The sequence below is a fragment of the Oryza sativa genome, chromosome 1 (genome assembly GCF_034140825.1).
Source record: "Oryza sativa Japonica Group chromosome 1, ASM3414082v1".
Classification (NCBI taxonomy): Eukaryota; Viridiplantae; Streptophyta; class Magnoliopsida; order Poales; family Poaceae; genus Oryza; species Oryza sativa.
In genome coordinates, this window is record NC_089035.1 from 4,162,575 (window position 1) to 4,185,217 (window position 22,643).

Consider the following 22,643-nt stretch of genomic DNA (forward strand, 5'->3'; position numbering starts at 1 on the left):
CTCTATCCAGTAGGATCAAATTACTTGATTTGATTATGTGACGTGTTATTTAGAGCGATAGGCCAATTCAACCACTTGATATGTGTCGAAAACGGTATCAAACTAAGGTTCATTCAAACGAGACAACAAGCTAGTACCCCCTCCATCTTAAAATACAAGAACCTAGGATCTGATAGGATTATATATAAACATGTATTCCATCCATTAAAAAAAAACAACCTAGGTGATGATTTGATACCACATAAGACAATGAATCTAGGCCCTATTTAGTTCTCAAATTTTTTTTTTCTAAAAACATCACATCAAATCTTTGGATACATATATGGAGCATTAAATATAGATAAAAAGAAAAACTAATTGCACAATTTGCATGTAAATCGCGAGACGAATCTTTTGAGCCTAATTAGGACATGATTAGTCATAAGTGCTACAGTAACCCACATGTGCTAATGATGGATTAATTAGGCTCAAAAGATTCGTCTCGCGGTTTCCAGGCAAGTTATGAAATTAGTTTTTTTTTCATTTGTGTCTAAAAACCCCTTCCAACATTTGGTCGGACGTCTGATGCGACACCCAAAAATTTTTATTTAACTAACTAAACAGGCCCCTAGACTTGCTCTAGATGATGTGAAATCCTCACCAAGATTACTTTTGTTTGGAGGGAGGGAGTACTAGAGTGTGTCTAGTAGGCACAACCGCACAACTCTACATTAAAATGAAATACAAATATGCATTAGCATATATTTCCACAATTACATAGGAAATTCGGCTAATTACATATAAAATTGGAGCATCATCCCAATTCAAAATCCAATAAGACACATCTAATTGGCGCGAATCTTCCCAACGTACGCCTGCAGGTTCTTCTCCGACGAGCCGCCGTCGGCCACCGCCGCCCGCGCCTTCTCTCTCCACGCCGCCGCGCTGGCGCGCACCGCCTCCGACGTGGCGGCGTCGATGCACCGCCTCAGCTCGCCGGCCTCCAGCACGCCGTCGACCTCGCTCACGGCGGCCCTGACGCCGGCGCCGAGCCGCTCGGCGACGAGCCACGCGTTGGTGCCCTGGTCCGTCCACTGCGGCACGCACACCGCCGGCACGCCGCTCGCCACCGCCTCCAGCGTCGAGTTCCACCCGCAGTGCGTCACGAAGCACCCCACCGCCGGGTGCCCGAGCACCCTCACCTGGTCGCACCACTCCACCACCACGCCGCCGTCGATGGCGACGTCGTCAGCCTCGCCGCGGTTGTCCTTCCTCAGCACCCACAAGAACGGCCGGCCGCTCGCCGCCATGCCGCGGGACACCTCGGCGATCTGCCGCCGGCTCATCGTCGACAGGCTCCCGAAGGAGATGTACACCACCGAGCCGGCCGGCCGCGCGTCGAGCCACTCGAGGTAGCCCGTGTCGTTCTGCTTGAAGAGGTCGTTGCTGGTGGTGGTGGTGATGGCGCCGCCGCCGCCGCCGCTCTTGGCGGCGTCGAGGAAGGAGAGCACCGGCCCGACGGGGACGACGTCGACGCCGTGCTGCCGCAGCGACGCCACGGCCTCGGGCTCCATGGCGTCGAACGTGTTGGCGAGCACGGTGGGTCTGTCGCCGCGGCTGAGCACGGCGACGATGTCGCGGAACGCGTCGAGCACGAAGGCGTAGGGGTCGTCGTCGTCGGCGATGGCGAGGAACGACGGGAGGTCGCGCAGCCGGAGCGGCGGGAGCCCCGGGACGCGCACGGGCGCCATCCGGTCCCGCGCCGCCGCCGCCGCGGCGATGTCCCTGTCGACGCCGCCCGTGCCACGGAAGTAGTGGAAGTAGGCGGCGAGCACGGCGGCCGGCTGGATCCAGTACAGCGCGACGGGGACGCCATGGTCGCGGGCGACGTCGGCGACCCAGGTGAGCAGCAGCGTGTAGACGACGCGGGTGACGGGCCTCCCGGCGGCGCGGAACCCCTCGATGACGGCGGCGAGCGTGCGCGCGCCGACGACCCTGACCTGGGTCATGTAGCTGGCGCTGTCGTGCACCGCCCTGTCGAAGCCGTCGTCGTAGCCGTCGGAGTACGGCGCGTACCGCACACCCCCCTCGTCGACGAGCTCCCCGCCGGCGCCCGCAGCCGCGGCGTCGCCGAACATCTTGCGGCAGGCGGAGACGGCGGTGGAGATGGTGACGCGGGCGCCCGGCGCGGCGCGCGCGAGGCGCCGCGCGAGGTGGCGCGCCGGGTTGATGTGGCCCTGGGCGGGGTACGTGACGACGAGGAAGTGATGCGCCTCGTTGGCCACCGCCTCCTCCTCCATGGCCGGCATTGCGAGAGCTCGAGGTGGAGTGGCTTGCGGCTGATGATGATGATGCTGATGGTTTATGTAGGGGGGGGGAGGACGGCGGTGACGTAAGCGATGAGGCTGCATTGCATGCATGGGTGGCCACACTCGCTACAGTTTTGTGTGGTGGCCTCGCCTCTCGCCTGACCTGACTCCCTGGTCCAGCTCAGATCTGCCCATATGTTGTGAGCTAAATTAATTAAAAAAACAACACGAATATGAACATGGAGTTATCTAGATTCATTTGTAGAAATGCTTATGTTTTGGGACGGAGGGAGTATTCAATATGTTTCCCGATTATGTCATTGCTAAACGTGCAATATAAAACCCATATATCCGCGAATGCATTCTCTGGCATACATAAAAGAATACAACGACCAATGACAAATCCGTAACCTATATATTGGACCTTGCTAAAATCCTACACCTCTATCCTTAAAAAAAATTCAACTTTTAAGGATGAATCGATTCATTTTCAGAAGTTATTTTTCTTTGGGACAAAGGAAGTATAGTGCAGGGTATATGTAATATGTGTGCCCTCAGGGAATTTTAATCTCTGATTAGTAAAGTTGTACACGCACAACTCCACGTCACAACACCGTTGCTTAAGGGATGTGAAAAACATATACAATCTTGACGGTATATTTTCAATTTGTAACATTATAAGTTATATATACACGAGAGGAAATGATGTGATATTTCGTTAACACAAGTTCATCTATAAATTTTTGAAATTGATGTGCACACCATTGTCACCAACAATATTATCTCCATTTTAAAATATAGAAACGCTTAGCTATGAATCTGAACCACTACTCATCCAGATTCATAACAGCTCTTAGCTATAATATGAACAAATACCCATCCACATTCATATATAATTAAAAGTTATATTTTGGAAAGGAAGTAGTAGATATTATACAAGAGTATCATATTTAATACTCCGTCCATCCCAAAATATAAGTAATTTTAGCTATGAATCTAGATAATTATATGTCCAGTCCAGATTAATAATCAAAAGTTACTATATTTAGGATATGGAGATAATAGTTATCTGGATTCATTGTTAAAAATTACCACATATCTTGAGATGGAGATAATTAGAAGATAGATACTACACCGTCGTATTACAATATCTACTTCTGACCTTCGTCGACCTCTCGCTCTTCACCTTAATTGTTAACTTATTAAAACACCGTTCCAATGCGAACTAATGTTTATGATATATGGTATAAGGTTATTACTGTCAACCTGCCAATTGCAAATAGGTTGGGTCGAATTTGGAGAGAAAGAGATCCATTGATAAGCTAATATATATGTGACCAGATGGCTAAATGTACATGTGTACGCTTAATAACCTACCAGGATTAGTGCTGGTGGGTCTTGTGTCCCACTAATTAGCACTAACTTACACTAGTTTTAAGAATATATTACCATATTACAGGGACAAAAAAATGATACGGTGTAGAGTCATGGTGTATGACTTTACACATGAAATTTTAAATTTTGGTGTACATAAATATTACGCTCATATGTGCGCTAGGATTTTAATAAGGGTTAAAATATACAGTAAATGTAGTGTGTAAAACTACCTACGAATTGATAGTATTTGTTATTTTTGACAAGGCTATTATCAAACTCTAAAAAATTCGACTATAAATAATATCTAAAATATTTCTTAGAAATATGGTGACCATATATGTAGATTGTACTTAAAAAGTACTTCAATAAAATCATATATTTATTGATATTTTTACATATATTGTAATAAAAAATAGCGGTCAAGACCATGTCTTTATTCAAAATGACAAGCACTATCAACTCGAAGAAAGTGATGAGTATGCTATACATCTTCTATGTCATACAATTTTGGACTATAAGTAACGGACACATATGACTACGTATGCACGTGTATTGGTGTGAGCTTGGAGCCTTGGAGTGGTATGCCCGCAGTTCTACTCGTAAAAGAGGACTTCTCCAACTATCTCATTGGAGCAAGTAAACATGATGTGAGCGTGCTATAATAATTGTTATAGAGTATATTAAATTTTTGTTGAGTTAGAAAAGAGAAACCATAGATCTGTATTCAACTCCAGCATGGACTCAAATGAGTGTTACGAGATAATAAGGTAGATCATATATTGATGATATAGTATGCATTATATTGACATTACATGATCTAGCTAAAGATAGAACTAGCAGTTTGCTCTATTGTTAACATTGCCCTTACCGATTTCCTTTGTCTTAAAATAAAAACATTTATGGGTTTTAAAGGAGAGGTCAAATTTAATGTGGGATATGATGATTATGATTAAGTTGAGTTGAGTAAATAGGTGAATAAATTAAATGAGATACTTATAATTTGTTGAGATGATAAAGTAGACGAAGAAGTTGTTTTTTTTTACAAATTTTAAATGCTATATTTTGCAACTAAGAGATGAAGTTTTCTGGGCAGGCTTCTTCCCCAAGGTGAAGCACTATTGTAGATAAATTGATTCAATAATTGATATTTTATATTTTCAGCTTGGCAGCCTGAAGATCTTTTGGACCGAAAGGGCAGGCCTCTTCCCCAAGGTAAAGCATTTTGTAGCTACAATATGCGAGTGCTCAGCATATACACCATATCCTTATATGACTATGCTGAGAGTTTTATTCTCCGTTGAGGTAAAGTATGCTCAAAAATTTCGTTAAAATATATTTAGTTTAGTGATTTTGTTCATGAACTAACTCACTTCACTATCGTGAACTCATTTCTCCAAAATTTTGGATCTTTTTATTAGCAAAGCTATGGACTGAAGTGGGTTTTGGCCAGAGCTCCAATCCCCTGCAAATCACAAATGCAATAATATTTTGCAAAATTATGTACTCCAGTCTATTGTAATTGATATAAAACCAACAAATTCTTAGTTTTGTCAGTTATTAAAACACATAGATGCATATTGTGTGTGATATATTCTATCAAACGTGGATTGCACGTGCATGATTACTAGCCTTTCTCATAAGTCTTTCTTACCGAGGGACTACTTTGCCCGCTTTTATTAGCAATCTCATCATAAAGAGAACTATAGTAGGTGGTGATCGATAAATCAATCATTGCTTGCAAGTTTCAGTATTGAAACGGTTCGCTTTACAACAAGAGCAGTACTGCTTCCGGATCAATAAGCAGGACGCCAAATTGATGTATTGCCAAACCACGTGAACTGCGAGCGGCAAAACGGATTAGCATGAGGCCCAGAGCTGTGGCCAAAACATACAAGAAGAGTGAAGCTTGACATGGATGCAGATCTGAAACCAATCATTCATTCATGCACAATCCCGATTGCAGTTGCATACACTCATTGTCGATCTATGTGACCGATGTGACTTGGTAGGCTAAGGTCCCCGTCGATTCACTATCAGCTGAAACTTTCACACACACACACACACACACACACACACACACACACACACACACACATATATATATATATATATATATATATATGCAAAAACAATAATTTAAAATCTAATTATTATATGCAAGTCACAATAATTTAGATGAAACTTTTACATACATATGTTCTTGATGACTTAAAATCTAATTTAAAAACTACATTAAAATATCCTAAAATAAACTTTAGGTTTAAATTTTAGCAGCGGATGATTCTTACCCCGTGCGTCCCAAAATATAAAGGACTTTGGTTGAATGAGATATATCTTGTACTACGAATTGTAGACATGAAACGATATACCTCTCTTTATTCAGATTTATAGTATAAGAACTTAGGACATTTTTTCTTTAAGCATATGTTATTTCTTACTCACTCAGTCCTATAAAATATAAGAGTTTAGGACTTTTTTATTACTACGAATCTAGACAGACAGCTTATCTAGATTCGTAGTATCTGGTTCTAGGTTCTTATATTTTAGAACGGATGAAGTGTACATATTTTGCGGAGAGAGAACATAAAGCCAAACGATGAGGGGTTCAGCCAGGTCAGTTGCAACTGAATTACAGCCACAAGTGACAAGCGAACAACTGATTGGATTGGTTTCTGGGCCATGTATGTCTGGAACTCTGACGTTTGCCATGACGATGTACCTGGCCTGTCACCTAGTGTACTCACCTTAGACGGCGCTACAAACAATCGCACGATACGTAATACTCCTACAGTAGTACTACGCCCCACGGTTTCAGGTTTTAGTTTGTCCTGCACGCACGCTCCAGCTCACCGCAACAACACTGGAGTTAAATCATTTCGTTCTTTGTCCCTGGCTGACCTGATCAGATTCGATCAGATATGTTAATACTCCAAAATAACCTGATCAGATTACATCATAGGAGTACCCTACATAAATCTTGAAGCATGAGAGAGATAGGCAAATGAGTAGTATTCAGTTTCAGATCAGAGCTGAAATATATACTGAAATTACATACAGTGCCAAACGACAGAAATCAAATTAGTCACTGTTTGTTCCTAAGGCTGCTGCCCCTTTTGCATGTTCAGCAGCAGTTGCCATTTGACAATGCTTTGGCTTTGCTGATTCGATGCATTGCCCTCTCCAGTAACAGGAGAGGAAACTGAACATACAAAGCTCTAGCTTAGCTAGCTAGCTACACTCGTATGGGCAATGGATGCCAATTGCATATGCCTCTCTTCAGCAGCTGCAACAAAAGCAAAACTGTTCTCCTGTACATCTCCCTGATCATGCAACTGCAGCAGTGTACGTGTCTGTATAACTGACCAAGTATTTATCGCTGCATCATCTGACGAAGAGATTTTTCAGTATATGCCATCCAATTCACACCGTTTTCAGAATATGCCATTCAATTCGTGTGACTTTCAAAATCTCGATGAGAAGCTCCATTTCTGAATTCTGATTTGTTCTCCTTGTGTCATGTGCTGGGGCGCGCCATGGCGTGTCTTTTTTTTAACTAACGCGTAAAAAAATTACACATCAATATATTATAAGAATGTGGAATTTAAGGCAACAGTCAGAGGCCATTGCGGAGGAGGTACAAGAGAAAAAAAAACTAGCACAAAAATCTGGCGAAAAGGGACTTAGAGGACTAAGGCTTAGAAGCTAGGCAAGACACGAGCAAGCAAGTAAAAGAGCACTGCTATCCTCCCAACAAAATGTCGAGATAAGCCATCCAGCGTTCGACTGGAGTTGAAAAAACAACTTGGATGGGCAAAAGAGCGGAGTTGAAAATCTTGAATAATCGAGTCAAAGACAACCTGGATGGACAAAAGAGCGGAGTTGAAAATCCTGGAGTTCCGCTCCTTACAGAGCTGCCAGGACACCAGCAAGATCAAGGAGTCAAAGCCTTGACAAAGCTGCTCTAGAAGGCGAGCTCTAGAGGTAGGGTACCAGTCCAGCCTGCCGTGGATAGCACGCGGTGCCGCATCTATTGAGCGAACACATAGTGGAGTAGGATATGGTTTGTCGTCTCAAACTCCTGAGCACAGAAGGGGCAAGGGGCACAATAAATGGATGTCGACTCTACACTTTAACAGAATATCAGCTGTCCAACAACACTGCTGGAGTGTAAACCAGAGGAAAAGCTTGCATTTAGGTAGGCCCTTTAGCATCCCATTGCAGGTCGGCGCAAGCAAAAGAGTGGAGGCCCAGAAGGTAGGCCTGGTAGGCAGAGTGCGCCGAATATTGTCGGTTGCTCATCCAAGTCTGACAAGCCGGTCCTCCATTCCTAGGGTCAGCTAGGTGGGAAGCACGGCGTCCCAGACTGCCAAGAATTGGGAGATGACTACTGAGGGCACCACGGATGTCGTGAACCTAAGCGTTATCAGCGAGGCCCGAAGCGATCGTGTGAGACGTTCGGAATCCAGAACAACACTGACGTTCATGGGATTAGATATAAAAATATGGGACCCAGCTCACGGCAAGGAACAAAATAATTGGACCTAATCACTCAATGAAAGATATAGTCTTTCTACCGATGCAAAATTAACTTTCCAACACCTGTGACAAGTTGTAAAATTGTTGTAATCAGTCCGCTGTCCGGTCTAACTAAACCTCAACACAGAATACTTGTATGCAATGAAATGGGAAAAATGTAAGCGTGAAAAGAATCAAATACACTGGTTCTGCTTGCTCCTCTCGATTCGTGAGCAAAGAGCAACAAAGCAAGGTTACATATATATTTGCAGCTGCCTAACCATCTGATTAAAGAAAAGATGGTATCAAGGGCGTTCAAATGAATATCACAAATACGTTGTAGTGAGCAAACAGTAGTAACATACGTCGAATTTTACATGGAAGGAAAGACTTGGTTATCTTTAGGACGAGCAGCACGACGTCTTCTGGTTGACAGGTTGCCCGCGGATCTGCACGGTCGGTGGCCTTGCATTTGAAGCGGCCGGTTGGCTAGCCATCCTGAGAAAAATGACAGGTGGGATGTTCGTTACTAAAATCTACCCAGATATGAGGGTAATACAAGAGCTACACTGCTCATGTGGATTTAAAGTTGTACCTGTCCTTGATGGATGCGGCCATAGCCATGAAGGCCTGCTCCACATTAGTGGCGTTCTTGGCACTTGTCTCCATGAAGGGGATGCCCATCTCATCAGCAAACGCCTGCGGGATATTTTAACGATTGTAGATATGTTAAAGGCGTATAAATAAGAGCATCACATGACAATGGTGAGAAAGCCAATACACAGTCGATCAAAGCCAATACACATTCAATCAAATGACTCTGGAGAGCTTACCTTAGCTGTTTCAGATGACACAACTTTGTTGGCAGTTAGGTCGCTCTTGTTCCCAACAAGGAGCTTGTTTACATTGTCACTTGCATAACGATCAATTTCATTCAACCACTGCTTCACATTGTTGAAGCTTTCTTGGTCTGTCACATCGTATACAATCTGCATGCACAAGATAGGATGAATTAGTTTAATGAAAGGGACAAGATGGCCAATACTTTGCAGAAAATAGCGGTTGGATCATGTGGCCAACTTACAATTATTCCATGAGCTCCCCGGTAATAGCTGCTTGTAATCGTCCTGAAACGTTCTTGTCCAGCAGTATCCCACTGTAACAAAGTAAAAGAGTATACTCATACCACAGTCTTAACAATATTTTCAAATACTAAATTCATGATGCACTTGGACTATTGCTCCACTTCAGATTACTCTATGGATATGGATCACATTTCACCAAGTTTAATGTACTTCTCAAAGTTTGCTACTCAAAAAAGAATAGTTTCTAAACAAATTTAAAGATTTCTCATCAGTGGCACAATTTGCAATAACAATGACGGACATACCAAAGCACTCCATAGCCCATATCTGAATTCAATTCTGGGTTTTAATATTATAAAGTATATACTTGCCAGAATTGAGTTCAGGTGTCGATACAACGTTCAGCATTCGAACACATTCAAATATGGGTAAAAAAATATCATATGCATATTTCGATAAGGGTAAGGTCCATTTTTAGCCCTTGAACTTGTTGTTCAAACTATTTCACCCCAAACTACAAAGAAATCGATTATTTTTCACCCTCAACTTTTAAACCAGCCAAAAGACACCCTGAGACATAATTTGTTAGTGGTTTTGTTTGAAATAGACATGATTTTCCTAATTCAGACTCTTATTATGCATATTAAGGTCCACCACCATGAAACTTACCTAGTTAAAGTTCATGACAACCACCATAACATATGGTTCAGGGTGTTGTGTCTGGCTTTGAATGTTTTGAAAAAATAACCAGTTTTGTAGTTCAGGGTGATAAATGGGCTTAGCAAAGTTCAAGGCCCAAAAATAGACTTTACCCTTTGGATAAAGAGAACACAATTAAGATGGTAAATCCTCTGAGACCAGATCTTGCCACAACCGCAAAAAATCATAAACTGAACAATTTTCACCCCTGACAATGAGGGCACACCATATAACTTACTCTCAAGAATCTATAGAATCTATTACGAGCAAGGAAAATGAAATTTCACCGATGAGCAGCACCAATATTTCACAAATATGGGAACATAACCTTCAGAACATATCTTTCTAGATTCATTCACAATAACCATTGCATCATAACTGGACATCCTTATTTATGAATTTGTCTAGCACAAGTAAAAAACAATACGGGATCAAAAGCGATGAAGAAAAGGTAGCAGTAATCTTACGATTTGAAGCTTGATGGTCTTCCCATCCTGCTCTACTGTCCGTATTTTCTGCAAACAAAATGCACAACTTATTGCTGTGCTACAAAAAGTAAACTTAACTCAAGTAAATCAACAATATATTACTTACAAAATCAACTCCAATTGTGCTGATATAGCTGTCCAGGTATGAGTCATCCTAATCACAGGAAGCAAGTACATCAATAACATTCACAATCTACGTAACAGAAAATTTAGTCAAGCTTCATGCTTGATTCTTTATTATTTAATACGAGTGAATTGTGGATTCATGATCTTACAGTTCATGTTTATAACAAAAAGATGACCAATGGAAGGAATCCCTTGCATAATTATCATAACCACTTTGCTATTGCAATAGTGAGGTATGATCCTACACTGCATGTTTCTACTGAAGCACATTTACATATAAGAACTATTTATTCCAGAATGACTTAGTACAAAAACACAATTAGGAGAATGAGACAATGAGTTAAACTCGTACCGCAAATCTGAGAAGCAAGCACGATTTCCCAACACCAGAATCACCAATGAGGAGAAGTTTGAAAAGGTAGTCGCTGAAATTGACCAAAAGAAAAAACTAGTGTTACAGTAGCAGTACATAGAGAAAATGAAATAACAATTACATGCATACAACTGCTACCTTCTTCATTTCAACACAGTGTTTTATCACATGTAGTAATGCACTCCTACAGTAGTGGGAATTATTTACAATAAAATGTTATCTTTCCATATCCCAAAAGTCAACTTCCCTTATAGGTAACTATCAAATCATGGCATGAATAAATGTCAATAGAGACCATTGTATTATTTAGGACTCCCTTATATATGCAGGTAAAAGTAACTGAATAATGATGCATATACATCTGCTCCAAAAGTATGTTGATATCCAAACGGGACCAATATGCCTAGTATTAGTACTTGTGGAAGATATCCAAATTCAAAACTATGGCAATGTTTTTACACATAACTACAGAGCAGACGGACATGAGCTGATATGATACATTGGCACGCACATAAGGCAACATTATAAACTAAATTTCCTGGTAGAATAAAATCCAATTCCCATTCCCCAAATATGTATGAGACATCAGCAAATCATGGTGTGATGAGCGATTGCCGAATTCCCCCTTTTGCAATTGACGTGATAATGAGGAGATCATCGTCAACAAAAAAAACAACCCGCGCGTCGTCAAAACCACGTGTGAAGAAGACGAAAAACCTAGCCACCAAGTTGAGATCCGGATCGAAACCATGCGAAGGGATCCCGCTCAGATCCGGGCAACCTAACCAAACGAGCAGCACGGCGAAACCGGGGGCGGAGATCACGAACCATAGGAAGGAAGGAAGGAGGAGGTGAGGGATGGGAGTGCTTACTACTCGGGATTCATGGCGGAGGGAGTGACCGCCGTGGATCGGGCGCCGCCGCTGCTTCGACCCACGGATCTGGAGACGAGGGAGAAGGAGACGGGGGGTGGGGAGGTGTCGTAAAAGTAGGAAGGATTTTGCAGGGGGGCAGGATGATGATAAATATACCGTCCGCCGCGCCGACTCGGAACTCGGAAGCGGGCGGCGTTTGCTTCGGCTCGACTGCTCCACGGACGCGTTTGCCTCGTGGATTTTATTTTGGATTTGCTACACATCTACCAGCTGTGTAAAAACAAAAAATATGTACTTTCTCCATGCTTAAAAAATTTAATTTAGGTGGTGTTTTTTTCTCTTAGAGATAAAAATTAAGTGTTTTAATGCAAAACGAGGTAATATTAACGTATAATTAATTAAGTTTTAATTATTACAAACTTGAAACATAGATTAATTTGATAGAATTCTAAGCGCCAAACATGCATCAGCCCAGGCCCACCCCACCCCACGTTCCGTCATTTCACTCCTACCGTTGTCGGAGTAAACGATTTACTCCTATCGCGCGCCCCAACCACCCAACTTTATTCGAGTAAACGATTTACTTCGATAATAAAAACAACTCCACTGCTTCCGATCCCACCCCACGTCCCGCATCGTGCTCCCACCATTATCGGAGTAAATGATTAACTGCGATAAAAACAATTTCTCTGCTTCCGGTATATATTATATTTTTCCCGTACCCAACCAACCACTCTCGCCCCTACTTCATTTTTTTCCTTTTTTTTGGGATCTGGATCGATCCACCATCCCACCCCACAGATCGGCGACACACCATGGAGGAGGAGGATGACACCGTGGTGGTTGATGGCAGTGGCCGGCGACGGTTGAGGCGAAGGCACGCTTCGGGCCTCGCTGCCGGACGCTAGGTATCACCTTAACCAGCAAAGAGGTGTTCACCTGGGCCAATAGCAACAACCAGCGGCTGCTCCACATCGGCGACATTGATAGAACAAGCAAGGAAATGACACTCTGATTTGCATATGCATACTCTCCTTCAACTTCACGCATGAAGCCCTAATTTTTTTTGCAAATCAAATTAACGTGCAATCTTCAATATTACCTGATCTCAATTGATGGGCTGCACAGGTCCTACATTTGCACATCGTGCTCCATGTGGCTGGCTGCAGAGGATAGGGTGGAGTCCGCCGGTGATGGAAGTTGTTTGCTATTTTTCTTTTGCTCGTCATCTGTATTGACATGAACGAGAATGTTTTTGCATTTTTTCGTGCTTGCTAGATGATGAATGGCTGCTACTGCGCAACGTCGAGCTCATCTCTATACCACACCGCTACATCCTTCCATGATTCCATCGTCGACTACTGCTCGCCACCCGGTTGCCCTCTCCACTACCAGTCACAAGACATAGACCGTGCTCTTCATCCTTATAGCAAGATCCAGCAAAGCCACCAGATGGATTTTTGGCTGAATCATTTTTTTTTCTAGTTTGATTCAGCTGTGAGTAATTTTGTGAGTAATTTTATCGCTTGTGTGTGATTGAGCCAGTAATTTTTTTCATTTATACGATTATTTTGTGATACAGATCAACAATACTCTTAGTTTTAGATTTTTACTCTTATACTGTATATTGAACATATCAGTAAAAATATTACTACACTGTGGCTATGAGATCATGGCTATATCGAGAGGAATGTGGTAATTGTTTTACTCGCATAGTCGCATACCAGGAAATCTCGGTTTTTACTCTTATATTGTGTATTGAACACATCAGTAAATATATTACTATAGGGTGGCTACGAGATCATGGGCTATATCGAAAGGAAGGTAGTAATTGTTTTACTCACAGACCATGAAATCTAAACAATATTTATAATATTGGTAAAAGAATTACTAGCGTTGTAAGCTGGTAGTAATTCTTTTACGACCATCTAGGTATTGCGTATGGAGGCATTCATGCGAGTAAATTTGTTACTTTTAAATGAGCGGATGTGGGAGGCTCGGAGTAAATGAAAAACTCCACGGAGTAAATGGAGTAAATTTGTTACTTTTGAAACGTGCGGAGATACTAGAAAAACGGAAAACTCGGAAAGAAAAACTAGACAGTAAATAGTTTACTAAAACGCGAAAATAGAAAAACTACAAATAAGGAACGAAAAAAAAAATCTAGATGGTTAATATTTTACTGGGCCCATGGATGAAGCACGGATGAGATGGAAAAGAGAAAAAAGAAACACGGAAAGTGGAGTGGTAAAGAAACGAAAAAAAACAAACCGAGGAAATGTGGGATGCGGAGGAAAAGTGGTGTGGTAAAAAACAGGAAAACCAGAAGGAGAGGGCGTTGTGCAGTGCTCAAACTAATATTCCGCGCTGTAGAGCAACTTTCATATAGAAAGTTTTCGTATGAAACGCACCGTTTAGCAGTTTGAAAAACGTACCACGAGTATTGAAATGTGTATCTAGAAGGGATGTGACACTTGTCTAATTCGTTGTATGACCTCTCCTGGGTTAAGTTTTTTTTTAAGGACGGGAGAGTACATCAGTACAATATTGCTGCAAACAAGAGGGGTCATTAGGTTGCATGCAAATGTGTATAGAGTAGGAGTAGCGTGAGGAAACAACAACCAGCGAATAGGAGGCATGTAGGAAGCCGCAGAAAAGGCGAAGTATGATCCATTTTCCATCATAACATCGTAATTTAGAGCATATACACATTTTTTTTTGTTCATAGGACAAAATTTCAGAAATCAGGGCATGGCAATATCAGAAAATGAGTTACTCCAACGATTGATGCTTATCTATTCCTTTTGTTTGATCTCTTGTATGGATTAGTATTTAATTTTTTAAGAGTTACTTACTCCCTCCGTTTCACAATGTAAGTCATTCTAACATTTCCCACATTCATATTGATGTTAATGAATCTAGATAGATATCAATATGAATATGGGAAATGCTAGAATGACTTACATTGTGAAACGGAGGAAGTACCAGATTAGACATTTTATATATATATCCAGATTTGTAGTATTATAAAATGTTTAATCCAATACTATATTTTTACATTTTGGAAGTGAGGGAGTAAATCATTTCTTTCATGTCCCTGGCCGACCTGATCAGAATCGATCAGATGCATGCATCACATGAGAGATCTCAGTCACCCTCTCACTCAAACAAGATTTCTTCAAGCTTTGTAACCTGATCAGATTACATCATAGGAGTACCCTACATAAATATTGAATCATGAGAGAGAGAGAGAGATAGGCAATGAGTACCCAGTTTCAGATCAGAACTGAAATTCCAAATGACAGAAATTAGTCACTGTTTCAGGAAGTCTGCGTATATTCCAAGGGTTGCTGCCCCTTTTGCATGTTCAGCAGCAGTTTGTCATTTGACAATATGCTTTGCTGATTCGATGCATTGCCCTCTCCAGTAACAGGAGAGGAAACTGAACATACAAATATCTAGCTTAGCTAGCTAGCTACACTCGTATGGGCAATGGATGCCAATTGCATATGCCTCTCTGCAGCAGCTGCAACGAAAGCAAAACTGTTCTTCTCATCCTGTACATCTCCCTGATCATGCAGCCTGCAGCTACGTACGTGTTTGTCGCTGACCAAGTATTTATCGCTGCATCATCTGACGAAGCTCCATTTCTGAATTCTGATTTGTTCTCCTTGTGTCATGTGCCCTCTGGCGATGAGCCGACCTGCCCTCCCTTCCAGACAATTGGAGCAATCACCATCCATACTGAAAGTGCAGGTGCAACGGCAGTTTTGTCAGTAATATACAGTAGCTAGTGCAGATGTAGCTCGTGCAATTGCGCGGCTAGATATTGTTATACTATCTCCGTTTTAAAATGTAAGTATTTCTAGCCTGTTTAGTAAAGATTAAGGTTTGTGGCGGAAAAAAGATTTATTTTCACTTGTATCATTGATTAAGTTTTGAATTGGTTAGGCTCTCTTCCCAAAATTCTGATTGTTTCAAAATGCTTGGATTTCTGTGTGTACACACAATCAGGGTACTATAAATACTTATATATTATGGTATATAAGTTTTGAAAACTAACCATTTTTATATTTTGGAATGAAAGGAGTACATGGTTTGGTTCACTTACTATACACGATCGCCGCGAGCCATTCGTTGACAACCCGGACCCAGGTGCTCGCCCACCCGACATCGATCGTCCACCTGACGCAATCAATCAACCGGATCATAACAAATTGTAATCAGTTACCGGATTATGGTTACTTGATCTCCTTGAATGGATTATCAAGTTATTAAGCTAAAGACCAGTGGAAGTTGTTATGGCTGGGATTATTACTTCTCCATGGTTTGATTGGCGTTCCAGCCGACGAAGAGCATAGCGAAGTACATGGCGCCCATGGCGAACACGAAGTGGAAGAAGCCGAACCCGTACGGGATGTCGTCGTCCTCGGGCTGCTCGCTCTCGGCCTTCTTGAACTGCAGATTCTCGAGCAATTTCAGCATCAATGGCGATATGATCATAACCCTGATCACTGATGAGTTCAGTTAAGTGACAGACCTGGAGGCACTTGGAATCGATCCCCGTAGCGAATGTCGCCGTGACGATGACGATCACCGCGATCACGAAGCTCTGCAGATGTTGGACATTTCATTCTTCAGATTTATACAGCAGCAGTTAAGCAGATGATGACATTGTTCGATTTTGTTAAATTTCATTTCTGAACAGTTGATTGGATGATTACCGCGATGTTAACCCAATCTGCACTCGTTGCAACCTCGGCTTTCTTGTTGCAAATCTCTGTGTGAGGCTCACTGTTCATGGCCCAAAAAAAAAACAAAAGAACCAAAGTTGTGTTATAAAATGGATTCGATTCCATGGATGATCAGATCACAAATTCAGAACTGAGATCCGAATGAATCTTTCAAAGAAAATAATCACCTCCTGATCGCTGTCCAGCAGAGGAACACGATGTAGACCCCCATCAGCCCAGGCGCCAGGTAGCCAGCCTTCACCTGAAACCCAAAACCAATCCAAGAACAGAGCAAATGCAGATTTCAGATTCAGAGATTCAGACACGAGAACACTTGTTCCAATCGAGATCGATCGATCCGGATAGAAGTAAGCAAATTAGTCGCACAAGACCTTGGAGCTGAGCGAGACGCCGGTCATGATCTGGACGAGGACGAGGGTGACGGTGATGAAGAGGATGTTGAGCTTGCAGGACGGCCGCGGCGCGTACCACACGTACATGAGCACCACGCCCAGGATGGAGCCCACGTACGCCGCGATCGACACCACCTGCACCTGCATATGGCTGCACCACCACCACCTCAACCCATGTCAGACGTACGCCGCCATTGCAGGTGAGCTGTACTCGGTATTTGATGTGACATATCATAGTACTTCCTTCGTATTTGGGCACCTTTTTTTTAAGGAAAATTAAACTCGGTAACTTTTGATTAATAATTATACTAACCATATATATATATGCTAAGTATTATGCATATTATATCATTACATTCATATTTTAAAATACTTTCATGTGATGCTAATTTCATATTTATTGGAAATATATAGCATGGAATAAACTAACGATCAAAATATATCATTGAAGACCGTGTAAAAAAAATATAGGTCTTATAATTTAGGACGGAGGGAACTGGATTTGCTTTTTTATGGAACAGAAATCAGCGGCTTTGATCAGTAGACGTACCATCTCTTCAGGTTGGTCTCTGACCGGCAGCAGTCGTTCAGCCAGGTGATGAACCGGGTGACACTGACGAGCTGGATCACCAGAAACGCCCTGTCAAAATTGCGCATCATATGATCCATCAGTTTTACGTCGATAACGAGACCCGATTCAGCTGAACGTGCTGAAAAACGTGTGTTGGTTGCGTGTATGCATCTCTAGTTGATGCAAGAGGCCGGAAGTTATAGTATTTTATATTAAAAAAGAAAATGTGCATGCGGGGCTTACCCTGCTCCGAAATGCGCGATCTTCCCTGAAAATATGAAAATTCAGACGAACACCATGAGCAAAGAGGAATCAAGAACGGGTGGGTGAGAGGAGCTGAGGAGGGTGACAATGGCAACACTGACCGTAGAGCTGGATGAGAGGCGAGGGGAGGAAGAAGGGGACGACGGTGAAGCCCATCCACAGCACGATCTTCGCCGGCCACCACTCGGAGTGCCATGAATTCCGGCGATCGTGCGTCTTCCTCGTCCTCACCGTCGACAAGAACATCACGAAGAAGAACAGCTGGTGATCGCCGTCGTCAAGGACATCAAATTCACAAAATGCAGGAAAACTCAATTCATCCCTTAAGATGATAACTCCTCATTTTTGTATGTCACTTAAAAAGTCATTGAAAATTTGAAAAAAAATTAGTACGATAAATCAATATGTGATGTCACTTCACAAACATGTAAATTCAAAAATCAACTTATACAAATAGAAACAAAAATAACAAATTTAAGTATGAATAGAACGCTTAATATACGGTCAAATTTGTTATTTTTGTTTCGAATTGTATTGGTCAAATTTTAACTCGCATGTTTGTGAAAAAATATATCATATATTAATTTATCTTGACAATTGCTTTTAAATTTTTTTTTGATAACTTTTTAAATGACATGTATAAAACGAGGGGATGTCCCTCCAGGGACAAAAATCCACCTCACAAAATGCAAGCTGAATCTGAGACTGAAATCTGAATTGAATTGCAAAGAGGATACGAAGCAGCCGAGGCTGACGCGGAGGACGCCCTCGGCGCCGAGGCAGTAGCCGGCGCCCTGGCAGCTGCCGCGGAGTCGCCGGAGCTCGGCGAGGACGGGGTGGCCGAAGTCGCGGAGCGTCCAGGCGAGCAGGTTGGTCGCCAGGAACACGAAGGCGTACACGTACCTCGCCATCATCGGGTTCGGCGGCCCGACCACGAGCTGCGCGCACGCGCAGCACGTCTCCTCCACCGCCACCACCACGCACCTCTCCCCCCTCGCCGCCGCCTCGCCATTGCCGCCGCCCTCCTCCGCCGCCATGCCGCCGCTGCCCAGCGTCATCGATCCCCAAGAACGAACACCTGACAAGCTCAACTCCTGCAGTACACAACACAAAAGACCATATGCAAGATTCATCAACTGAATTAGGCAGACAAAGAAAGAAATCGCGCCCGCAAGCTGCTTTTTCGCATCGATCACACTCGATCCGTGACCATGAGATTGTCCGTTAGCGCGCTATAGCTCGCCGATCGAGCACGCATGATCGCGACGTACATGCGTGTGTTTCCTTTGCACCAAAGACATGAACTCCCAAATGAGAGCGTTTGTTTTTGTTTGTCCGTGTCTTGCTTTGTAGGCAAGCCCACTGCAAATGCCTGCAGCTTTCATCATCTTTGACTCGCATTGACCATTACATAAAAACATCAAATCCGTACTAGAACCATTAACTAACTAGTAATTAGTAACTAACTTATGTCACTAGTAGAACAATGTTTGCAAGAAAAGAAAGCTTGTGTTTAATAAAAGAAAGCCGTGTAACGGATTACTTAATCTTACTCCTTTTCATCATTAGTATTTTTGGGTTGTGTGTAAATCTGCTCAAGAATCAACATCACTCATCATCAAAGGGTTTTCTTCCAAGGCCTGTGGACTGCATGCAGAAGGCTACACGTTGTGCTGTGCAATTTATCTGTCTTGACAGGGACATGAAAGAACACATACTAAACAAAAAGAGGTTTTCAAAAGAACATTGATCAATTCTTGATGACATGGTTGGCTTTAAAGCAGGATTAGGACGATTAAAGATGGACAAAAAGAGATCAGCATAGCTCCATGGACTGCACTCACTGAAGAATGAGAAGGACACAACATTGGCATGTTTCTCATTCTGAATTCTGATGACCAGCAGCAGCCTTGGATGTATGTAGAAAAAGAGTAAAGCAGTAAAGCTATGAAAGCATATTATGAGATGGTGTGGAATGTGGAAAGCAAAAGGGTCTGGTTGGGTTAAATTCCCCTGAGAAATGATAGATTGATAGTACTACTACTTGTGTGACGTGTGAGCTAAGAATCAGAGAATTTTTTTTTTCAGATATTTGATTGCGTTGGTGCTAGTATCTTCCTGCTATCTCGGGCACGCTATTTGCCGATCTGTTATGAATTTATGATCCTGGTTTGGAATAGTTTAAATATTCAAACATAATTTGTTAAAATCTATTTGTTTCAAAACATTGGAATCGGGAGCAAAACACCTAGTGCTTTTAATTCCTTAGGCCTTTGTCCTTTTGTACGGTTCTTTCTTTTTTATACATGTAACTTTTACTTCTCCTATATTCAATAAAATTAGCACATGTTCGTTCAAAAAAAATATTGGAATATGCTGATCTACAGTATTCTGGCTGTCATTTCATTTCGTTGCATAACAATATTCCTCCTCCTTTTTTGACTATAGTTGTAGAGTACTACACGTTGGTGAACCGAACTCAGTTCTGAATACCAGAATCTTTTCTTGTTGGATTCATCCAGGTTAAGTAAAAATCTAATTAATCCTCATGTTCTAGTCTAGAACTTGAGCAGAATGAAACTATCTCCTTAATTCGCCTCTATTTCAATCTGATTTGCAGGTGGTGACTAATTAAACTTGGCAAACTGACAGGGGTTCAATTGTTCATCCATCTCACCTAGCTACATGCATGCATCCAGCAAAATCAACCGAATAACTAATTAATCTACCATTCAAATATATATCACAAATCACAAAGGCACATATTGATCGAAACTTAATTAGAAAGAATCTGCTAGATGTAGTAGAGGAAGGCAGCCAAGGAAGACTCCCACGCAAGAAACGCACACAGCAGCTGCTTGCAAGCGAAGTCCCGGCAGGCATCCGGCAACTCATCATCATTAACAACAGGAGATCGAGAAGAGATAAATCTACCAAGAAATTAAGACTCAAGAAGAGATTGGATATTACTTACCTCCACCACGAATCGATCGAATCCTACATGCAACAGCAGGGATGGAGCTACGCCGAAGACGAAGAGGAAGAAGAGCAGGAGGTAGCTTCAGCGGCCGCCATTGGCGAGAGGGCAGGAGGGTTTTATTCTGGCGGGCATCGCATATGTGCGAGATTGCGAGAGTGGAGGAGGAGGACGAGTGGAGGTGGAGGTGGCGCGCGGCTGCGCGGTGCGCTTCTTTTTTTTTTCTTTTTTTGTTCCCGCCGCAACCAAAGGAGACAAGCAAAGGAAGCAAGCAAAAGAAAAAAAGCCCGGGAATTTACCTGGCGGGAATGCCCTACTTGGCAGCGCCGCCCGTCTCTCTCCACAAACGCCCTGCGTGGTCTCTCGTTAGACTTGTGCCCTTGTCCATGCATAAATAGATAGATAAATAGATAAAATCTTTTTTTTACTGTTCTTGGGAATTGGGAGATGTGAGGTCCTATATCCTCTGCGGTTACCACACACGCATAGTACGTGGTGTTTGTGTACATAACCAAATGAAGTATGTGTGCTGATTTCTTCTTGTGCCTGGGGACATCAGTTTAGACATTTTGGACGTTTTCTAACTGGGTGATTTTGGATTGGATAGATTATGAAACCGAGGAAAATTGAGCTAACAAATGGTTCGTGGGAAATTGTCTAAGCCAATACTGAAGTAGAAAGTTCTTTTTTAAAAAAAATCATAAATAATCCATCGAAAGTCACCGTTTCGATTATGCTGATCATAACAACCAAAAAATAGTTTATAAATGAAAATTTTATGTGAGTTTTTTTATCAGTTCAAAAGCAAATACTGAAAAATAAACAAACTATAATTGAGAAAAAAATCAAGTCCAAAAATAAGCTTTAAATTTTAAAATTTAACAGTGACTTGTAAGCGGAAAAGTAAACTACGGGAGTGCATACCTCTATTAACTGTTTAGAGCGTGCCATTTGTCTGAGTCATCAAACTCATGATCCATGGTTACATCATAGAGCAAAATTCGGGGGTTATTTGACACTGTTGTTTCCACTTATTTACTGCGAGAGAGATATTTACTTTGGGTATTACGACGATTAAATCCATCAAGATTAATTCAAGACAAAATACATTACCTAATACTAACAAATAAATAACAAAAAGATCCTGGCATTTACCAACTTTCAGGTATCCTTACCAAATTATCCTGACGATGTTGGGTTGGACAGAATGGTTGGCTGGACGAACAGCCAAACTGCACCCCAGCCTCTACCAGCTCTTGTACATACCTGCCACAACAGTAGAAGATTTTTCCAATCCTTGTCACGTACATGTACGCATGCATACAAATTACAAAATCTTTGGGAGCCTTTCTTGTGTGGCTCTCTTTTGCAGCACAAGGTGAACCACACTTGAATTGATCCCTGCCTGAGAAATTTCACACGAAAACAGAGAGCATTCAAAATTTTCTCGGGTGTTCCAAACACGAATATTGAGCTACTTTGTGATAATGCCATGCCCTCCTCACTCAGTATGAAAAAATCTCACAGACTATAACTATTCATCTCCCAGAGCATCATATAAATAGGACCTCGTCAAATTTTGCACCGTAGAAATTAGAAATACAATTTTTTAGTGCCGGGCAAGCAAAAGAGTTGTGTTCGGCTCTAATGGGTTAAGCAACGGCTAATAAGTGCTATAAAATTGAACAGAGTAATAAAAATAATTTATATGTCATCCAACCAATACTGAAAAATAGACCACAATAAAAATAAACCCCTAAAATCAACTAAAAGTTATGTTTTAAAAATTAAATTTTAGTTGCGACTAATAAGCTAACCAGCGGACGAAGACAAGCTTCGTATTTACATTATTTTTTTCT

General features: G+C 42.1%; 3 protein-coding genes and 1 long non-coding RNA gene across 4 annotated transcripts; all 4 read right to left on the bottom strand.

Moving 5' to 3' along the window:
* Positions 1-710: 710 nt before the first annotated feature.
* Positions 711-2,316, bottom strand: LOC4323880 (UDP-glycosyltransferase 75C1). The gene has a single exon (XM_015792129.3). It carries the CDS (start codon positions 2,286-2,288, stop codon positions 825-827), a length of 1,464 nt encoding a protein of 487 aa, XP_015647615.1. The 5' UTR covers positions 2,289-2,316; the 3' UTR covers positions 711-824.
* A 4,358-nt stretch (positions 2,317-6,674) lies between these two features.
* LOC136357498 (uncharacterized) lies at positions 6,675-7,733 on the bottom strand. Its single transcript, XR_010742817.1, has 2 exons — positions 7,523-7,733; positions 6,675-7,218 (listed from the first exon to the last, which is right to left on the bottom strand). It is a non-coding gene; the product is annotated as an uncharacterized lncRNA (long non-coding RNA).
* A 626-nt stretch (positions 7,734-8,359) lies between these two features.
* Positions 8,360-11,947, bottom strand: LOC4325347 (GTP-binding protein YPTM2). The gene is made up of 8 exons (XM_015767003.3): positions 11,824-11,947; positions 10,931-11,003; positions 10,559-10,606; positions 10,432-10,479; positions 9,265-9,336; positions 9,014-9,169; positions 8,776-8,879; positions 8,360-8,678 (listed from the first exon to the last, which is right to left on the bottom strand). Exons 1-8 carry the CDS (start codon positions 11,835-11,837, stop codon positions 8,582-8,584), a joined length of 612 nt encoding a protein of 203 aa, XP_015622489.1. The 5' UTR covers positions 11,838-11,947; the 3' UTR covers positions 8,360-8,581.
* Positions 11,948-15,081: 3,134 nt separating this feature from the next.
* Positions 15,082-21,164, bottom strand: LOC4325348 (uncharacterized). The gene is made up of 12 exons (XM_015767027.2): positions 20,782-21,164; positions 18,545-18,901; positions 17,909-18,068; positions 17,787-17,811; positions 17,523-17,612; positions 16,952-17,123; positions 16,748-16,821; positions 16,551-16,620; positions 16,367-16,438; positions 16,145-16,284; positions 15,938-16,011; positions 15,082-15,570 (listed from the first exon to the last, which is right to left on the bottom strand). The coding sequence occupies exons 2-12, from the start codon at positions 18,863-18,865 to the stop codon at positions 15,503-15,505; spliced, it is 1,266 nt and encodes a 421-aa protein (XP_015622513.1). The 5' UTR covers positions 18,866-18,901; positions 20,782-21,164; the 3' UTR covers positions 15,082-15,502.
* Between the last annotated feature and the right edge of the window lie 1,479 nt (positions 21,165-22,643).